Source organism: Pleurodeles waltl, chromosome 11, assembly GCF_031143425.1.
Source record: "Pleurodeles waltl isolate 20211129_DDA chromosome 11, aPleWal1.hap1.20221129, whole genome shotgun sequence".
Taxonomy (NCBI): domain Eukaryota; kingdom Metazoa; phylum Chordata; class Amphibia; order Caudata; family Salamandridae; genus Pleurodeles; species Pleurodeles waltl.
Window position 1 is genome coordinate 176,802,519 of NC_090450.1, and position 17,324 is coordinate 176,819,842.

At 42.9% G+C, this 17,324-nt stretch overlaps 1 protein-coding gene across 2 annotated transcripts in view; it reads right to left on the reverse strand.

Moving 5' to 3' along the window:
- HPS3 (HPS3 biogenesis of lysosomal organelles complex 2 subunit 1) overlaps positions 1–17,324 on the reverse strand; it is a 219,599-nt gene that overhangs the window by 117,423 nt on the left and 84,852 nt on the right. For both annotated transcript variants that reach the window (XM_069213380.1, XM_069213381.1), the window contains exon 4: positions 11,468–11,553. In XM_069213380.1, coding sequence (XP_069069481.1) covers positions 11,468–11,553 — 86 coding nt within the window. The remainder of the gene's footprint in view (positions 1–11,467; positions 11,554–17,324) is intronic.

Genomic DNA, 17,324 nt, shown 5'->3' on the forward strand with positions numbered 1-17,324 from the left:
CCAAACAAAAGTCTTGTGGGACTCATTTACAACATCAGAAAACCTCATCTAAACTTTAGAGGAATCCAAAGAAATACTAGAAATGCATTTCTGTTCCACCAGAATTGTATAAAAGAAATTGAATCTTTGTTTCTGTTACAAGTGTAATACATTAATCCAAGTGCAAAACAACACAAGGTGATAAAGTGAATAAAAGGCAGACAACACAGTGCTCATAAAGTGGTCATATTTACAACATACAGCACACAAGACACTGCACAAAACCCAATGGTTGTGAGATGACTGTCAAACTAAAATCAAGGGAGAGAATGAGTCCAACCGAATTATCAGTGCAACTGGATTGACATTTCAACCCCAAACTATTCATAGGATCTTGTAAGGATGTAGTCACTCAACTGATACATCTGCACATGTTGAAACAGGGACCAGAAAAAATTAGGTCACTCTGTTAGACCAAATCCAGTCATATCGTATGAGAAGGAGAAGTTCTGCAAGACTTCTGCCTGTGAACAGGACTGGGGGCATAGGCCTGACAGTCTCCTTGCTGGATGAGGGACCTCACACAAGACACCACAAACACTTGCCTTGCAGCCTGAAGCCCTAGGATCTTCCTGCTTGCCAAGACCAATTTGACGTGAGAGGAAGAAGAGAGCATAGGAGGGAGTAAGGTCCAGCGGGAGCCCTGAATGAGGTATGAGGCTGTGATTCTACAGGCTCATTGCACGTGTGCAATGTCGACTCTATAATCCCTGTATGCCAGGAGAAGGTAGCTGGAGACTGAGGCAAGAGGCAAGGCCCTGTAGGCCTGGGCAAACCTGTATCATTGCACTGCAGTGGCCTCATATGTCAGAGGGGGCCACTGAAAGGCTGGGACCTGTGACTGTCTCAGCATGGGTGTTTGCACCATGAAGGTCGGCGCCTCTGCGTCACCAAGTACAGCACCGGCACCATATACCTGGAGGGTCTGCCTGTACCAACTCCCAAAGGATTTGGGTCATTATCCAACGGCAAGATTCAGGCTATGTTCGGCAGGCTGCACCCACACTCAGGGGCGGCTGGTGTTTAAGGGCTAAGGGGCTGCGCCCCTAGCCTTTTCTGGCCTCTCTAGTGAAGCATATATTTAATTACATGATGAAAGTAAAACATTTTCTGCACAACATTTTCCGAGTGAAAGTTGTGCACTTTGAAAAGCCCCACTGTGCCTGCGTCAGTATGTGGCTGAAAGCTGCACAGTAGGGCTGACAGGGCTTGCCCACGCAAAGCCCTTACGTTTTCTCAGAACGCAGTGACGTCCCTGGCTTATCTCCTCCTCAACCAGAAGCCCTGACAGTAAACACCCTGGAGCGTTTTTTGTTCATCCCGGGTTTCTGAAAACGTCATGTCACTCCGATATTATTCTCCACCCTTTCCTATTTACTCAAATGGTGGGGTGTGATCAGAAGGGTCTACGTACCAGAGGTCACATTTTATTAAAATAATGTGGCATTGTGCAAAGAAAATCCCCTTTTCCTGCATTAAAAGCAGTCTGTGGCAGAGAAATGGAATAAATAACTCCATCCAGGGCTCTCTAGGAGACAGGAGTGTGACCTGAAGACCTCAAGTCATAAATATGCCAAAGACAACCCTGCACACAAGTAAGTTGGAGCTCTATCTTTTTTACAGGCAATAAGAAAAAAAATCTGTTCTCCTCTCCTTTCAATGCCTCTGTAGGTGATTTCATCTCTCAAAGGCAGTAATGGTTCCAGTAATTTATCATGGCTAGTTATTGTTTTATTTCTTCTGCAGACTAATGATGTGATATGTCATATTAAACATGTAATCTGCAGCTCAAATAAACGTGTACCTTTTATCACTGAAACTGCTGGATACTGGATGGGTGAGGCAATGTGTGTTTGTCTGAATGTGTTTGCAGGGCTTGACAGAGTGGCTGAGAAAATGTGGGTATCTGTGTGTAAGAGTTGTGTGAATGGCAGTGGATGACAATGTGGATGAGTAAATGGGTAGGTGACCAAAGGCAGTGGGTGAGTAGGTGAATGGAAATACGTGGGTAGTGAGGCTCTCTCACAAGGTGCAATTCCGTCTTGTATTTGTGCCCCACCACTGCTTTCAGTCACTAGCCACCACTGCCCACACTGAGAAATGCGCCTGACTGATCGGAGGACTGCCAAAGACAGCATGGATGGCGTTGAACCCTCATTAGGCTCCAGTCGGGAGCAAAGAAAGGACTCCTCAACCCCCCCACCCACTCACCATGCTGGGTACAGCCAACTTACAGCGTCTTTGCATGCTGGGAGCTGTTCCAACAACAGACAAAGACTTCAGCAGTGTCTCTCTGGAGTGGGAGCCTGGGCTACTAGGTGCTGCAGCATCGACCAAGAGCAGCCTGGCTACTCCGTACACAGCAGAACTTGTGGGTGCTTGCTCCGAGGAGCACCTGCTGCACCACCAAGTTCATCTGTGCTGCTAGAATGGGTAACATAAGGACTGGGCTGGGTTGTCACGGGGGACTTGCTGCTAACCGTACTGTGGCACAATAAGCACCTTTGACTAAAATCCTGAAGAATCAAAGGGGAACCCTTTAGTATGGCCTAACAGTAAGCATTCCCTGGATGTGGCCACCAGTGAACAGGGAATAACCCAAACACATTATTAGAATGATAGCAGGACAGGGATGCACCTGACGACTACTAGAGACCGGACCTGAAAGGGCACTGTGTTGCTGTTACTGAATGTAGTATACCTTCGCATGTGTAGAGTTAGAAATAAAATACTTTGTTTGTTTATACAGGGAGTGCAGAATTATTAGGCAAATGAGTATTTTGACCACATCATCCTCTTTATGCATGTTGTCTTACTCCAAGCTGTATAGGCTCGAAAGCCTACTACCAATTAAGCATATTAGGTGATGTGCATCTCTGTAATGAGAAAGGGTGTGGTCTAATGACATCAACACCCTATATCAGGTGTGCATAATTATTAGGCAACTTCCTTTCCTTTGGCAAAATGGGTCAAAAGAAGGACTTGACAGGCTCAGAAAAGTCAAAAATAGTGAGATATCTTGCAGAGGGATGCAGCACTCTTAAAATTGCAAAGCTTCTGAAGCGTGATCATCGAACAATCAAGCGTTTCATTCAAAATAGTCAACAGGGTCGCAAGAAGCGTGTGGAAAAACCAAGGCGCAAAATAACTGACCATGAACTGAGAAAAGTCAAGCGTGCAGCTGCCACGATGCCACTTGCCACCAGTTTGGCCATATTTCAGAGCTGCAACATCACTGGAGTGCCCAAAAGCACAAGGTGTGCAATACTCAGAGACATGGCCAAGGTAAGAAAGGCTGAAAGACGACCACCACTGAACAAGACACACAAGCTGAAACGTCAAGACTGGGCCAAGAAATATCTCAAGACTGATTTTTCTAAGGTTTTATGGACTGATGAAATGAGAGTGAGTCTTGATGGGCCAGATGGATGGGCCCGTGGCTGGATTGGTAAAGGGCAGAGAGCTCCAGTCCGACTCAGACGCCAGCAAGGTGGAGGTGGAATACTGGTTTGGGCTGGTATCATCAAAGATGAGCTTGTGGGGCCTTTTCGGGTTGAGGATGGAGTCAAGCTCAACTCCCAGTCCTACTGCCAGTTCCTGGAAGACACCTTCTTCAAGCAGTGGTACAGGAAGAAGTCTGCATCCTTCAAGAAAAACATGATTTTCATGCAGGACAATGCTCCATCACACGCGTCCAAGTACTCCACAGCGTGGCTGGCAAGAAAGGGTATAAAAGAAGGAAATCTAATGACATGGCCTCCTTGTTCACCTGATCTGAACCCCATTGAGAACCTGTGGTCCATCATCAAATGTGAGATTTACAAGGAGGGAAAACAGTACACCTCTCTGAACAGTGTCTGGGAGGCTGTGGTTGCTGCTGCACGCAATGTTGATGGTGAACAGATCAAAACACTGACAGAATCCATGGATGGCAGGCTTTTGAGTGTCCTTGCAAAGAAAGGTGGCTATATTGGTCACTGATTTTTTTTTGTTTTGTTTTGGAATGTCAGAAATGTATATTTGTGAATGTTGAGATGTTATATTGGTTTCACTGGTAATAATAAATAATTGAAATGGGTATATATATATTTTTTGTTGAGTTGCCTAATAATTATGCACAGTAATAGTCACCTGCACACACAGATATCCCCCTAACATAGCTAAAACTAAAAACAAACTAAAAACTACTTCCAAAAATATTCAGCTTTGATATTCATGAGTTTTTTGGTTTCATTGAGAACATGGTTGTTGTTCAATAATAAAATTAATCCTCAAAAATACAACTTGCCTAATAATTCTGCACTCCCTGTATAAAAACAAGTATTGCTTGGACATTGGTTTATTGTTTATACTGTGTGTCTTTTGAGTTGGGAGTTATGATCACCGGTATCTACCCGCTAACTGGGGGATCCTTCTCTGCACAAACACAGCTACCACAGACAGTCGAGTGCAGAAGGGGTACTTTGCCCAATAGCCTGGGATCCATAGTAATTCGGGCCCCACAACATCAGGAGTAAAAGGCCTCAACCACCCCAGTTGGGCCCAGTATCCACTGCGTGCCACGTGGCCCTCTGAAAGGAGTTCTGACACCGTCAAAAAGGAAGAAAATAAGATTGACAATTAAGCCAACCAATGTTAATAATAGGTGAGTTATAAGCCCCTTTTGGGAAGGTTTTTTTTTTTTTTTAACAATCATCACAAGGAACAGCGCACACTCTGTCTCAGTCAAAAATGGCTGCCTGACGTCATCCACAGGTGGGCAAGATCAAAATCCCTCAGACCCTACCACCAGTGTATATTCACCTCCATCTCATTTAGGTACATGGAATCTTGTGGGAATTCTCTCTTAGGGGCTGAATCCAGGAAGATATCATAAACAAAGCTGCATTACAGATTAAATATCACTGTGAATATATACAGTTATACATGGATAACAATAAATACTTGGATGTTTTTCACCAACAGATTGACTGACATGAAATTAAAAATGAGAGCAAAGCACAAGTCATCTACAATGCCATTGAGAAGCCTGAAGTGAGAAACACCATCCTCTAATATTTTGTGCTGTACAAGGGTTCCAATCCTGCTCACTATTGTGAACAATATTTTTGATAGTATACACCAGGATTGAGCATTATGCCACAGCAGTAGATAACAAGCTTTGCTTTTCAGTGCTGGGTTCACACATTAGGTGAATAACAGCATTTTGAAAGCCTGATAGAGGTGGGGTAAAGTACAGGATCTATATTTAATGAGCACAATATTGCGAAAAAGACAAGAGTCATCCTTCTAATGAGAACATTTGCCTCTAGTGCTTGTTTGGATGGAGCCCAGGGAGTCGACAAGCATGCTGCAAACATCTGTTCTTGAAGAATTTAACCCGTTCTGTGCTGGGGACGTAATGGTTACGTCCACCGGCACAGTGCTCCTGTGCAAAGGACGTAACCATTACGTTCTGGCACATGAGCTCAAAGGGAGCGCTCCCTCCATGGGCTTCCCTCCCACCCCCCCAGGGCAGGGATGGAAGGGGAAGCTCTTCCCCTTCATCCCCCACCCCCCAGTAACATCTGATGACGTCTGGGCCTGAGAGGCTTCAAAGGGAAGGAACGGAATTTCCTTCCCTTTGAAGTCTCTCAGAACGCTTTAGAAGCTAGATCGTGAAGCGATCTGGATGCTGAAATGCCCAATAGACACCAGGGATTTTTTACAACATGGAAATTGGCATCAGGTGAGCGACCCCTTGGGCAAGGGTCACTCCCCAGGGGGGCAACTTTTTTGAAGGCCTTTTCTGCCCCCCCCCCCCCCCGGAGGCAGATCAGACTATTGTTATTATGCCCATCTGCCCTGGGGAGGGGGCAGAAACCTCTAGGCGCCAAGGATCTTTTTTTTTGTTTCTTCGTTTTTTATAGGTGGGGTGCGACCTCTTAGACAAGGGTCGCTCCCCTGAAGGGCACATTGTATTTAGGCCATTTCTGCCCCACTTGGGGGCAGATCGGCCTATTTTTAGGGGCAGAAACCACTAGACACCAGGGATTTTTTTATTTTTTATACTTGCGCATAAGAGGAGCGGCAGCAGCCCCTTGGGCAAGGGCCGCACCCAAGGGGGGGCAAAATATTTTTAGGCCTTTTCGGCCCCCTATTATGGGCCTATTATAATTAGGCTGACCTGCCCCCAGGGGGGGGGCAGAAACCCCTAGACACCAGGGATATATTTTTGTTTATGTTTACTTTTGATTTTTATATATGGGGAGCAACCACTTAGACAAGGGTCGTTCCCCTGGGGGGCAATTTGTATCTAGACCATTTCTGCCCCCATTCAGATCGGCCACTTTTTGTTAGGCCAATCTGCCCCCAAGGGTGGCAGAAACCACTAGACACCAGGAATCTTTATTTTGTTGCGTCAATTTCATGCAAGGGGAGCGACCCCTTAGGCAAGGCTCGCTCCTCTGGGAGGCTAATTTATTTTAGGCCATTTCTGCTCCCCTTGGGGGCAGATCTGCCCATTTCTATTGGGGCAGAAACCACTTAGGCACCAGGGATTGGTGTGTGTGTATGTTTTTTTGGGGAGCAGCCCCTTGGGTAAGGGTCGCTCCCCATGGGGGGCACATAACTGTTGGCCATATCTGCCCCCCTTGGGGGTAGATTGGCCTACCTTTGGAAGGCCCATCTGCCCCCAAATGGGCCAGAAGCCCACCAGAGACCAGGGAAGATTTTTTTTCTCCAAAATAAGATGGAGGGGGTATGGCCATACCCCCACCTCAAATAAATGGGGCCAAAGTTGTTCTGCCCACCAGTGGGCAGATGGGGCAATTACCCCTGATCCACACCCCGAATGGCAGAAAGTCTACTAGATGCCATGGAATAAAAAAAAAAAATATATATATATATATATATATATATATATATATGTATGTATGTATGTATAGTGGGGTGGTAGCTACCAACCCGTATGGGCCTGGTTATGCCCCCACCCCAAATGAAGGGGGTAACAGTTTTTCAGCTCACCCCGCACACCAAAACATCTTATCCCACGGCAAGCAAGAAGACACTTGATTATTTGGGGTGTTGGTTTTACATCTGGGCCATGAGAGCTTGCCTAACTCTCAAAATCATCCCACTTGGAATGGTGAGGGCTATACTTTATGGACTTTGGGACGCTGCCATGTAGCAAAATCCACAAGACCTAGACACATCTGAAAATTAAACATCTGGGTGATTCCAGGGTGGTGTGCTTCACATGCACCCCGTACCATTTTCTTACCCACAATGCCCAGCAAACCTCCAACTTTGCTGGAAATCACACACTTTTCCCACATTTTTGTGATGGAACCTTCCTGAATCTACAGGAATCCACAAAATTCCTATCATCCAGCATTGTCTCATCTATACCGATAAAAATGCTGCTGCACTTGTCAGAATAAAAATGTTTTTTTCAAACTGCCCTTTTGGACCCGCTTTGGTTCCCCCTCAATTTCAACAAGTTTTTGGCTCTTCCCTGTCACAAGCACTTGGCCCACCTTAACAAGTGAGGTATCATTTTTACCGGGAGACTGAGGGGAACGTTGGGTGGTAGGAAATTTGTCCTGGTGTGGTGATCCCACACAGAAATGTGGGAAAAAGTGAGATTTTTTTTTTTAGCTAAATTTGAGGTTTGCTGAGGATTATGGGTAAGAAAACATTGGGGGATCCACACAAGTCACACCTCCCTGGACTCCCTTGGGTGTCTAGTTTTCAGAAATGTCTGGGTTTGGTAGCTTTCCCTAGATGGCTGCTGAGTCCAGGACCAAAAACGCAGGTGCCCCCCAACAAAAACAGGTAGTTTTGCATTTGATAATTTTGATGTGTCCAGATAGTGTTTTGGGGCATTTCCTGTCACGGGCGCTAGGTCTATCCACACAAGTGAGGTACCATTTTTATCGGGAGACTTGGGGGAACGCTGGGTGGAAGGAAATTTGTGGCTCCTCTCAGATTCCAGAACTTTCTGTCACCGAAATGTGAGGGGAAAGTGTTTTTTTAGCCAAACTTTGAGGTTTGCAAAGGATTCTGGGTAACAGAACCTAGTGAGAACCCCACAAGTCACCCCATCTTGGATTCCCCTAGGTGTCTAGTTTTAAAAAATGTGCAGGTTTGGTAGGTTTTCCTGGGTGCCAGCTAAGCCAGGGGCCAAAATCCACAGCTAGCACTTTGCAAAAAACAGGACTGTTTTTTTTGGGAAAATGTGATGTGTCCACGTTGTGTTTTGGGGCATTTCCTGTCGCGGGCGCTTGGCCTACCCACGCAAGTGAGGTACCATTTTTATCAGGAGACTTGGGGGAACGCAGAATAGTAAAACAAGTGTTATTGCCCCTTGTCTTTCTCTACATTATTCCCTTCCAAATGTAAGACAGTGTGCAAAAGAGACGTCTATTTGAGAAATGCCCTGTAAATCACATGCTAGTATGGGCACCCCGGAATTCGGAGATGTGCAAATAACCACTGCTTCTCAACACCTTATCTTGTGCCCATTTTGGAAATATAAAGGTTTTCTTGATACCTATTTCTCACTTTTTATATTTCACCAAATTAATTGCTGTATGCCCGGTATACAATGAAAACCTGTTGCAAGGTGCATCTCCTATGTTGGCTCTGGGTACCTAGAGTTCTGGATGAACCTACAAACCCTATAGATCCCCGCAACCAGGAGAGTCTAGCAGACATAACGGCATATTGCCTTTGAAAATATGACATTGCAGGAAAAAGTTACAGAGTAAAACGTGGAGAAGAATGGCTGGTTTTTGTTCACCTCAATTTCAATATTGTTTTTATTTTAGCTGTTATTTTCTGTAGGATCTACACAAATGACCCCTTGCTGAATTGAGAATTTTGTCTACTTTTAAGAAATGTTTAGCTTTCTGGGATCCAGCATTGGTTTCACACCCATTTCTGTCCCTAACTGGAAGGAGGCTCAAAGCACAAAAAATAGTAAAACTGGGGTATGTCCCACTAAAATGCCAGAATTGTGTTGAAAAATGTGGTTTTCTGATTCAAGTCTACCTGTTTCTGAAAGCAGGGAAGATGGTGATTTTATCACTGCAAACTCTTTGTTGATGCAATTTTCAGGGGGGAAAAAAAAACACAAGCCTTCTTCTGCAGCCCTTTTTTCCCCATTAAAAAAAAAAAAAAATTAACTGTATTTTGGCTAATTTCTTGGTCTCCTCCAGGGGAACCCACAAACTCTGGGTACCTCTAGAATCCATAGGATGTTGGAAAAACAGGATTCACATTTGGAGTGGATAGCTTATGTGGACAAAAAGTTATGAGGGCCTAAGCATGAACTGCCCCAAATAGCCAGAAAAAGGCTCGACACAGGAGGGGAAAAGGCCTGGCAGCGCAGGGGTTAAAATGAAGTGAAAATGATATTGAAATCCATGTCCAACAACAAAGCCATCCTTTGGTCCCAGACTCCTCCTTTTAATCCACAAGGTTCAGGATATAGGCGTTGTATGTGGAGGGGGTCAAAATGGGGCAACACCAAAGTTATTTTTGGATTAAGGTGTGAATATAAATTCATGTAACACATTGTTTGCATTGCAAAGGCAGCAAGCAGGGATGAAACGAGCCAACATGAGTGAAATAAAAAACAAAGTATACTGTAGTGGAAGACAGAGGCGTGAGGTGAAATCAAGAGTAGGCTTACTCACTAGCAGTGCCCAGGTGGGACTCGTGGGCTATTGCCTGACAATGGGCCAATCAAGCACCCTTGTGTGAAGATTTTAGGTGTAATAATGCTGACTGGCTTACGCGGTCGTAACTGACAGGTTATACAGAGTTGCGGGTGCCCCAAAATTTTGAAACTGTTTAAGGCACATTAATACTGTATTTTTTGAGGTACAACAATGTGACTTGTTTACTATTAGCCTGAAAATCCCTAACCGTGTTTTGGAAATCTTACTAGTTGGAGTAAATGCAACACCATTTGAGAATATGACTTTAATAAGTGGACTGGACTCTACTTCTTAAATATTATTGAAAAACAGGGCTGGCTGTCATGGGTGATTGTTTGTAAAGTGTTGCTTAAACGTGTTTTGTTTTGTTTGTTTACTGAAAACTAATGTAAAAATGTTAAAAACAAAACAACTACTCTTTGTATTCAGCAACCCCAACATTTGGTATTGCCAGGGGAATACACCTAAGATTTTTTTTTTTTTTTTTTAGTTTTATCAAATTAAGTACTGCACTGCTCAGACGTTCACAAAATAATGTTTTACTCTAATAAGGATCACAGTTTGCATCTGTGGAGGGAGCAGGACTGTCCCACCGACACTCACCGGAGCCATTCCTGTGCGCCTGCCTTTTCTAGACAGGAATTTCAGGCTGTGACAGCACATTGGTGGACATCAGAGAACCACAACAGGAACAGACCTCAAGCATGTGCACATGATGTGGTTTCTACTGCATTCATTACTGAATTACTACCCAGAGCAGGTGAAGACACTTGTAGCTGTCACTCCATCTGCCCATGACAGAAGGAGAACAGTGTGAATGAGAGCCACTGTGGCCAGGGAATGCCATACCATAGGAATACTGATTTGTCTTCCAAATGAGTGTGGTGAACCTGGCTTTCCGGGGAGCCATGAGTGGTATAGTCAGCCAGCTTGTGACTTGCTAGCTCTGCCCATACGCTTCTTTTTGGTGCAAAACATAAGGATTTTCTGGACCTACCACCCAGGTGGCAGCATTTTGACTGGAATAATGCCCCCGATAGTAAGTTATACAAATCGACCAGGGAGCGTGATTGCTTGTGTACACGTTATTGTCATCTATTCTGGCACGAGTCTCTCACAAGAGGGCTTTTATAATAAACTAGAGAGGAAACCAGGGCTGCACCAAACTCAACCCAGTAAATTCTCTGTAACATAGGAGGGTAAAGTAGTGCAACAGTGTCTAGGAGCCAAATCGTCTGACTAATCAGTGAGTCACAGCATTATTATTCCTAAAGTTAACATGGTCCAGTGAATGAAAATCCTGGCTCTAAATAGCAATACTAATCAGTATTTCTTCTCATTCTTTTCTTTTCATGGTGAGTGTAGATGACACCACATTGAGTCTTTTGTATTCTAAAATACCTCTATGTCTCAAAAGTTAAAGAGTACACGTTTCCGAAACTGTTTCCTGAGCAGTTTGGGCGGTATAGCGTTCTTTGTGTTTTAAAAGTAAGCAAAATGTTTTGCTCATAATCAAACACACCGTATGAATATTTTGAAATAAATGCCAATATTCTGAAGGCACAGATCACCTTTATATCCAAAGGATGTGCCTGCGTCCTTACTCAATGTATGAGTTATGTGCTTATATTTCCTCGTTTGAATTAAAGGCCAAAGTCAAGTGCACAGACGTTAAGTGTTTACAGTAAACAATAAACTATAGATTTACATGTCTCTGCATTTACCTGTTCTGTACATCGGTAGCATTTGAAGAGAATGTAACCGTGTGTCTTCAACAGAGCACGTCTGAGAAAGGTCAGGTGCAAAACTCCTATAAAAACAACATAATTCAATCAGCAAATGCTTAACGTCAATAGATTCTCAAAAATGTAAATTCACCAAAAAGCAAAAATTTGCACGATTCAAGGCTTTTAGAAGCTCTATTGTGGCACAATTATTCCACGTAAAATACTGAATAACGAGTCAACAGATTAATCATGAACAAAAAGCAAATTACTCACCAATACAAATGCAGCTTATAAATATGGGACTGGTTTGGAGGGGTTTAAACAACCGATGCTTAATATCAAGCCACCACGCTGGTTCTTCAGCACTTTGAGCATGAAGTGATGATAAGAGAACATTTCACAAACATCAGGCATGAAAAGTCAAAAATGTATACTTGTTTTGAGATACATAAAGAATTATAGTAAATATGGGAATCTGCAACTGCAGCAGATTACGAGGGCTCCTCAAACCCATAAACACAGGTTACTTTACTTTATATACACCAACTGCATGTAAAAAGAAGAAAAGTTTACAAGTAGCATACCTCAATATGAATCCCAGGTCCTATGAACCTAGTCGTTCTATTGAGATACAGCTCCTTTTTTTCCACAAAGCCAAACAACAACAGATAAAGTTGGACAACATGACGAAATGCTCATCCATTCGATACAAAGGAACATATCAACACCACACAGCTCAGCCACAAAGGACACTGAGGATAGTATATCTAACCTTTCCATCTACAAAAATAGATGATGAACAACACACATTACCCATTTCCCTATCCTGTGACAATTACAAAGATAAACCGGAGCTGACATCTCAGCCTACTGAGGCACCTCAACTATAATGCAACAGGAACACTCCCAGAGATGCAACACTTGTAGCACATCCACTCTACACCAAGAGATATATTCTCAATACACCGCCCAGCAATAGGACACTAGATGCCAGATGTACACAGCTTTTTTGAGGTCGCAAATTGTCCGATTGCAGAATTGGGCCATTTGCGACAGCAAAAAAAGCATTTTTAATGTACCAAGTCCTATTTGAGATTCAGTAATCTATTACCAAATCACAAATTGGATTTGCAATTGAGTATTAGGAAAGGGTATGTTCAGGGCGTCCCATTCCTAATACTGAATCACAGAGGTTCAGTTTGAATGTTTTGCGACTAAAATGGGGTCGCAAAAAAGTCACATTTTAGTACCAATATCAAGTTGGTGGTAACCCATTAGCAAATAGGAAGGGGTCTCCAAAGCACCCCTTCCCCTTTGAGAATGTTTGTAAAGACATTTGTTAAGACAAGTCCAAGGACCTCTGCCTACTTGTGGTGAGTGGGAGGAGGGGGGGGGGGGGGGGGGGGGGGAAGGCACGAAAACTTTTCATTTTTCAGTCTGGAACATCCCGTTTTCCTTAAAGGGAAACAGGTTGCAAAAAAACAAAACAAATTGCTATATATAAAAGCAGTCACAGGGATGGTGGCCTGCTTGGGTCAGCAGCCCACCATGTCTGTGATTTTAGAGATTCCCAATGGGTTGCAAAGCGAGACCCACCTCATCAGTATTAATGAGATAGGTCCATTTGCGACCCACTGGCACTCGCACAATGTGTGAAGCACAAATTAGTACATGGGTGCTTGCGATTACCAAATAGCGAATTGCAAAAATTCGCTATTTGGTAATCACAAACCAGATGCTACATACATCTGGCCCTAAGAATAGTGTATAGCTTTCTTTCCACAACAACAGACAGGTGAATAACAACAGATATTGCACATTTCCCTATCCTGTGACAATTACAAACATAAACCAGGAGCTTCATGGCTGACATCTCAGCCTACTGAGACAATTCAACTATACTACAGCAGGTGGGTTTCTAGAGATGGAACACTTACAGCACACAAACTCTACGCCAAGCAACATATCTTCACCACATTGCTCATCCACACAAGACTAATACGCAAATATCTAATCTTTCCCTCAATAACAGAAAGGTGAACAACATTAAACATCACACACCTCCAATCCATGAACATTCCTAACATGAACATATAGCTCCATGTCTGAAATCTTAGCCTACTGAAACACTTTAACTATATTAAAGCAGAAATATCCTCAGAGATGGAAAAGTCACAGTTCAAACATTCCACACCTAGGCATATACTATCACCACACAGCTCACCAGCACGGGACACTAGGAATAGTATACCAAACCTTTCCTGCAATAAACAGACAGCTGAACAACACCAGCCAGCACACAGCTCCATTCTCCATTACAGATCAACCTACTGATATACTTCCATTATACAGCAGCAGAAACCCTCCCAGGGAGGGAATACTCACAGTTCATCTATCCCATACGTTAACATCAAGGGATATAGGTCACCATACAGCACAGCCACGCAGGCAACTAACAACAGTATACCACACCTTTCCAATGGTGACAATCGGCTGAACGAAACTAGGAACAACCACTCAGCTTCTTCCAGATGCAAACATGTAGTATGGGAGATTAAATGCAAAAGTTGTATCTCCTCTATGAGGAACGTGTCAGTCCATTATCTCACGTTTGGTAAACATTTTGCTTGAACTACATACAAGATCAGTTTTTTTTAAAACTTGGAATCATTAAACATACGTGCTTTACTGCATATGTTAATGGAGCGGATTTGCTTTTTTAAAGTAGACCGCTGCCTCCTACAAACTCCTACCTCCTCAAACCTAAGGACCAAATTATTGATTCCAGACCCTTTCAATGCTTCAGCCACTTAAAAACCAGATTCCCAACTTGCAAGTTGTACAGCATAAAATGGCAATTTTAGTAATAATAAAATTAACTTTCAAATCATTTTCATTTGTGATTACTTTGTGTGAGAGAAACTTACTTTTGCCAAGTGTGACTTCTTCCACCTGGCTGTGTGTTATGTTCTCTGTTGTTGAGCAACTTCAACGGAATACCAATTGCTAAATTTGTATTAGGTGTGCTACGTTAGTATTTTGAAAAGTACCTAGATCTCCAATTCTTCGAGAAAACTAAAACCATATGATTTGGCTTCAACATTCAAGAAAGCAATGCAACTGTAGTTTTTCAAGTTTTTAAGAATCGGGTGGAGACTATATCCCTGGCAGGTAAAGAGAATCACATCATTTAATGACAGTATGAGGGGGAGGACCAACTAGTCTAATAACTGAGGTCAGACTTGAACACACCTGCGGGGAATACCATAGGGAACACGAGAAGAGCGAGCATCCTGTCAGACTGCAAAGACTCTGCTAAAATAAATCTGCAATTTATTGGCAAATCCCTAATTTGACAGTAGTAATAGCAATTGTGGAAGTGGGTTTATGTACAACTTTTAAATATTGCTGTACCGGACAGGAAGATGCTATTTACCATGGTAGTATCCTGTGGTGAGTCTAGGGGGTTGACAGAGTAAAATATCTGTACATTTCTCTCCTTTCTTTAAATACAATTTTATTAGATTTCAACATATACTCTTGCAGATTTGTATGTGCAAAATGTTGTAGTTACACCCTCTGGTTGGGTAAATTAAATTAGCATGATAAAACATATACCTTTTGCAGGTCATCCTCTATTTAAGTGAGTCACATTATTAGCTCCGAGTGGAGGATTCTCATGTTCTATTTAATCATGTCTTAAGTGGAGTCAGATTGGTTAACAACTCAGAAATTCCGTTTCTTAGCTAACCATAATAGCAAGGACCATTTGTTTTGTCTTTGCTGGTATGTGTGGTATTAGATTTGCCTTATGATGTCTTGATAGGCATAACAGGACTAGCAGTTGTTCTGCTTGTATTCTACTTGGCAGTGTGCTTTTCCAGTTTTGATCTAGCTGTCCATATTCAAGGCAGGGTCTCATGATTTTCTTCTTGCTAGTTGGCCAGTATATCATCCCATAGTCATTCTGAAACTGCATGTTGCACATTTCCAGTGTGTACAAAGAGCCATGTTCTCTGCCTCGGCACACTTCAACAGCTCTTTTCTCCATGCTAGTCTGTGGTGCACATGTTTACATGTTTACATGTTATGGTTATTTGTCTCTTAGTGAGGATGTCGCGTAGGTTCTCATTATCCTAATGAGACTACTGGATTTTGAGCAGCAAGGTCGTTCGCGGTGTGGGGGACTGAGTCGGACCCACAGTGGATGACACTTTCACTCTAAATCCAGGTTTTGATCCGGCTAACTAGCAGTGCCTCATCTCTCCCAAATGGAAGAGACAATTGGGCAGCCGAGCGCATGACATCTTAGTGCTTCCCCCAGGGAAGTCGTGGTCACTCAGGTCACAACCAGTTCTCTCATACACAGTACTGTCTCATATATAAATGACAAAGGCAGTTTAAGTTTTAAAGATTGGTTTAATAAAACGACTGCATTTTGGATAGCAAAGCGTGAGCTGCAATAACCAGAACTACACAACACAGTAAGACTTGAAGTCTACGAATCTGCAGTCTAACTTCTTCTTTTGGGACTCATCACTAGCAACAGTTTGTAGTTTTAGGGCTTGAATAAGCCATACCTTCCTAGGAGTTCAGCAATGGTGTTTGTGATGACCGACTGGTAGTTTGCTAGCTTTTGCACAACCAGATCTTATGTAAGAGATCTGCATTGTCTTTCATTCACTGTGGGCAACTGCCCAGTATTTTGTGGTTTATTCTTTGGATTCGAAGTGGCATCAGTGAAATTCTGTGTAGGATGTTGTACTGTATAATTTTAAATCTTACATTTTTTGGTGCTTTTATAGGGCATACTAGGAGAAAGTCCTTTTTATATCTGCCATTTAATTAAGCCTGTATGCAATCTTTTTACCCTGTACATCTAACTTAGTACAGATGTTACGAACAACTACCCATTCCTTGCCAGGTAAAATCTTCTGGCCTCCATGACTGCTTATCTATATGTCTTGAGTCTAAAGCTTTATGTTTCAGTAATGTACAGGACAAAAGCTCATAAAGTTGGCTGTTTACATCTTTCTGCATGGTCCTCATCAAGAGGGAAACCCACTGGGTGGCTCCGATGTTGAAACAGCAAATCAAAAAGTGTATCCTAAATCTAAGTGTAAGGATGTAACCTAAGCTCTAGAATCAATACCATTAATAGAGAGGATATGCAGCACTATCCAGCCTGCTAGCGTTAACTCAGTTTTCAACACCTGCTTCATTTTGCTTCAAGAAAACTCCACCAGCTGGTTCTTCCACCTTAAATATTTGGCTTACCTAAAAAGAATGGCTGAGAAAGTGATTATCCAAGACATATTACCATTCCCGGCTTAACCTTCGATTCTATAATCTGTACACCAGTGATAGCATTTTCATTGACATAAACGTTAATAAAATACTATTTGTGTCGTGGAAGGTACATGTGTAAACTGAGGAGTGCAGTCTGCAAAAAGGAACTCATTTTAAACCAACAGGTTTAGTTAACTATGCAGCTCAGCGCTACACTTGTCCTGATGCTGTGTGGCAAAGGAGCCGGCATGTTCCAGTTCAAGTCCTGGTCATCAACTCTTTTGTCTTTAACTAGATGTTGAATCAGATTTGTGTTAAAATCCTGTGTGATCATCAAACTCTTGTAGTTGTACTTAAATGTTACTAAGCACACTAAGGGCTTGATTTAGATCTTGACGGTGTTACCGCCAAGCTGCTATGGCAGTGGGTGTGAGAAAAACGTAAAGTTGATGGTGTCCTGCCCGCTGTATTAAGATTATACAGCTCTGCAAGTGGTTGACTAGGGACCGATTGCCAATGGAGGGAGACGGCAGCAGAACCCAATGGACTTTGTACAATGGCGGAG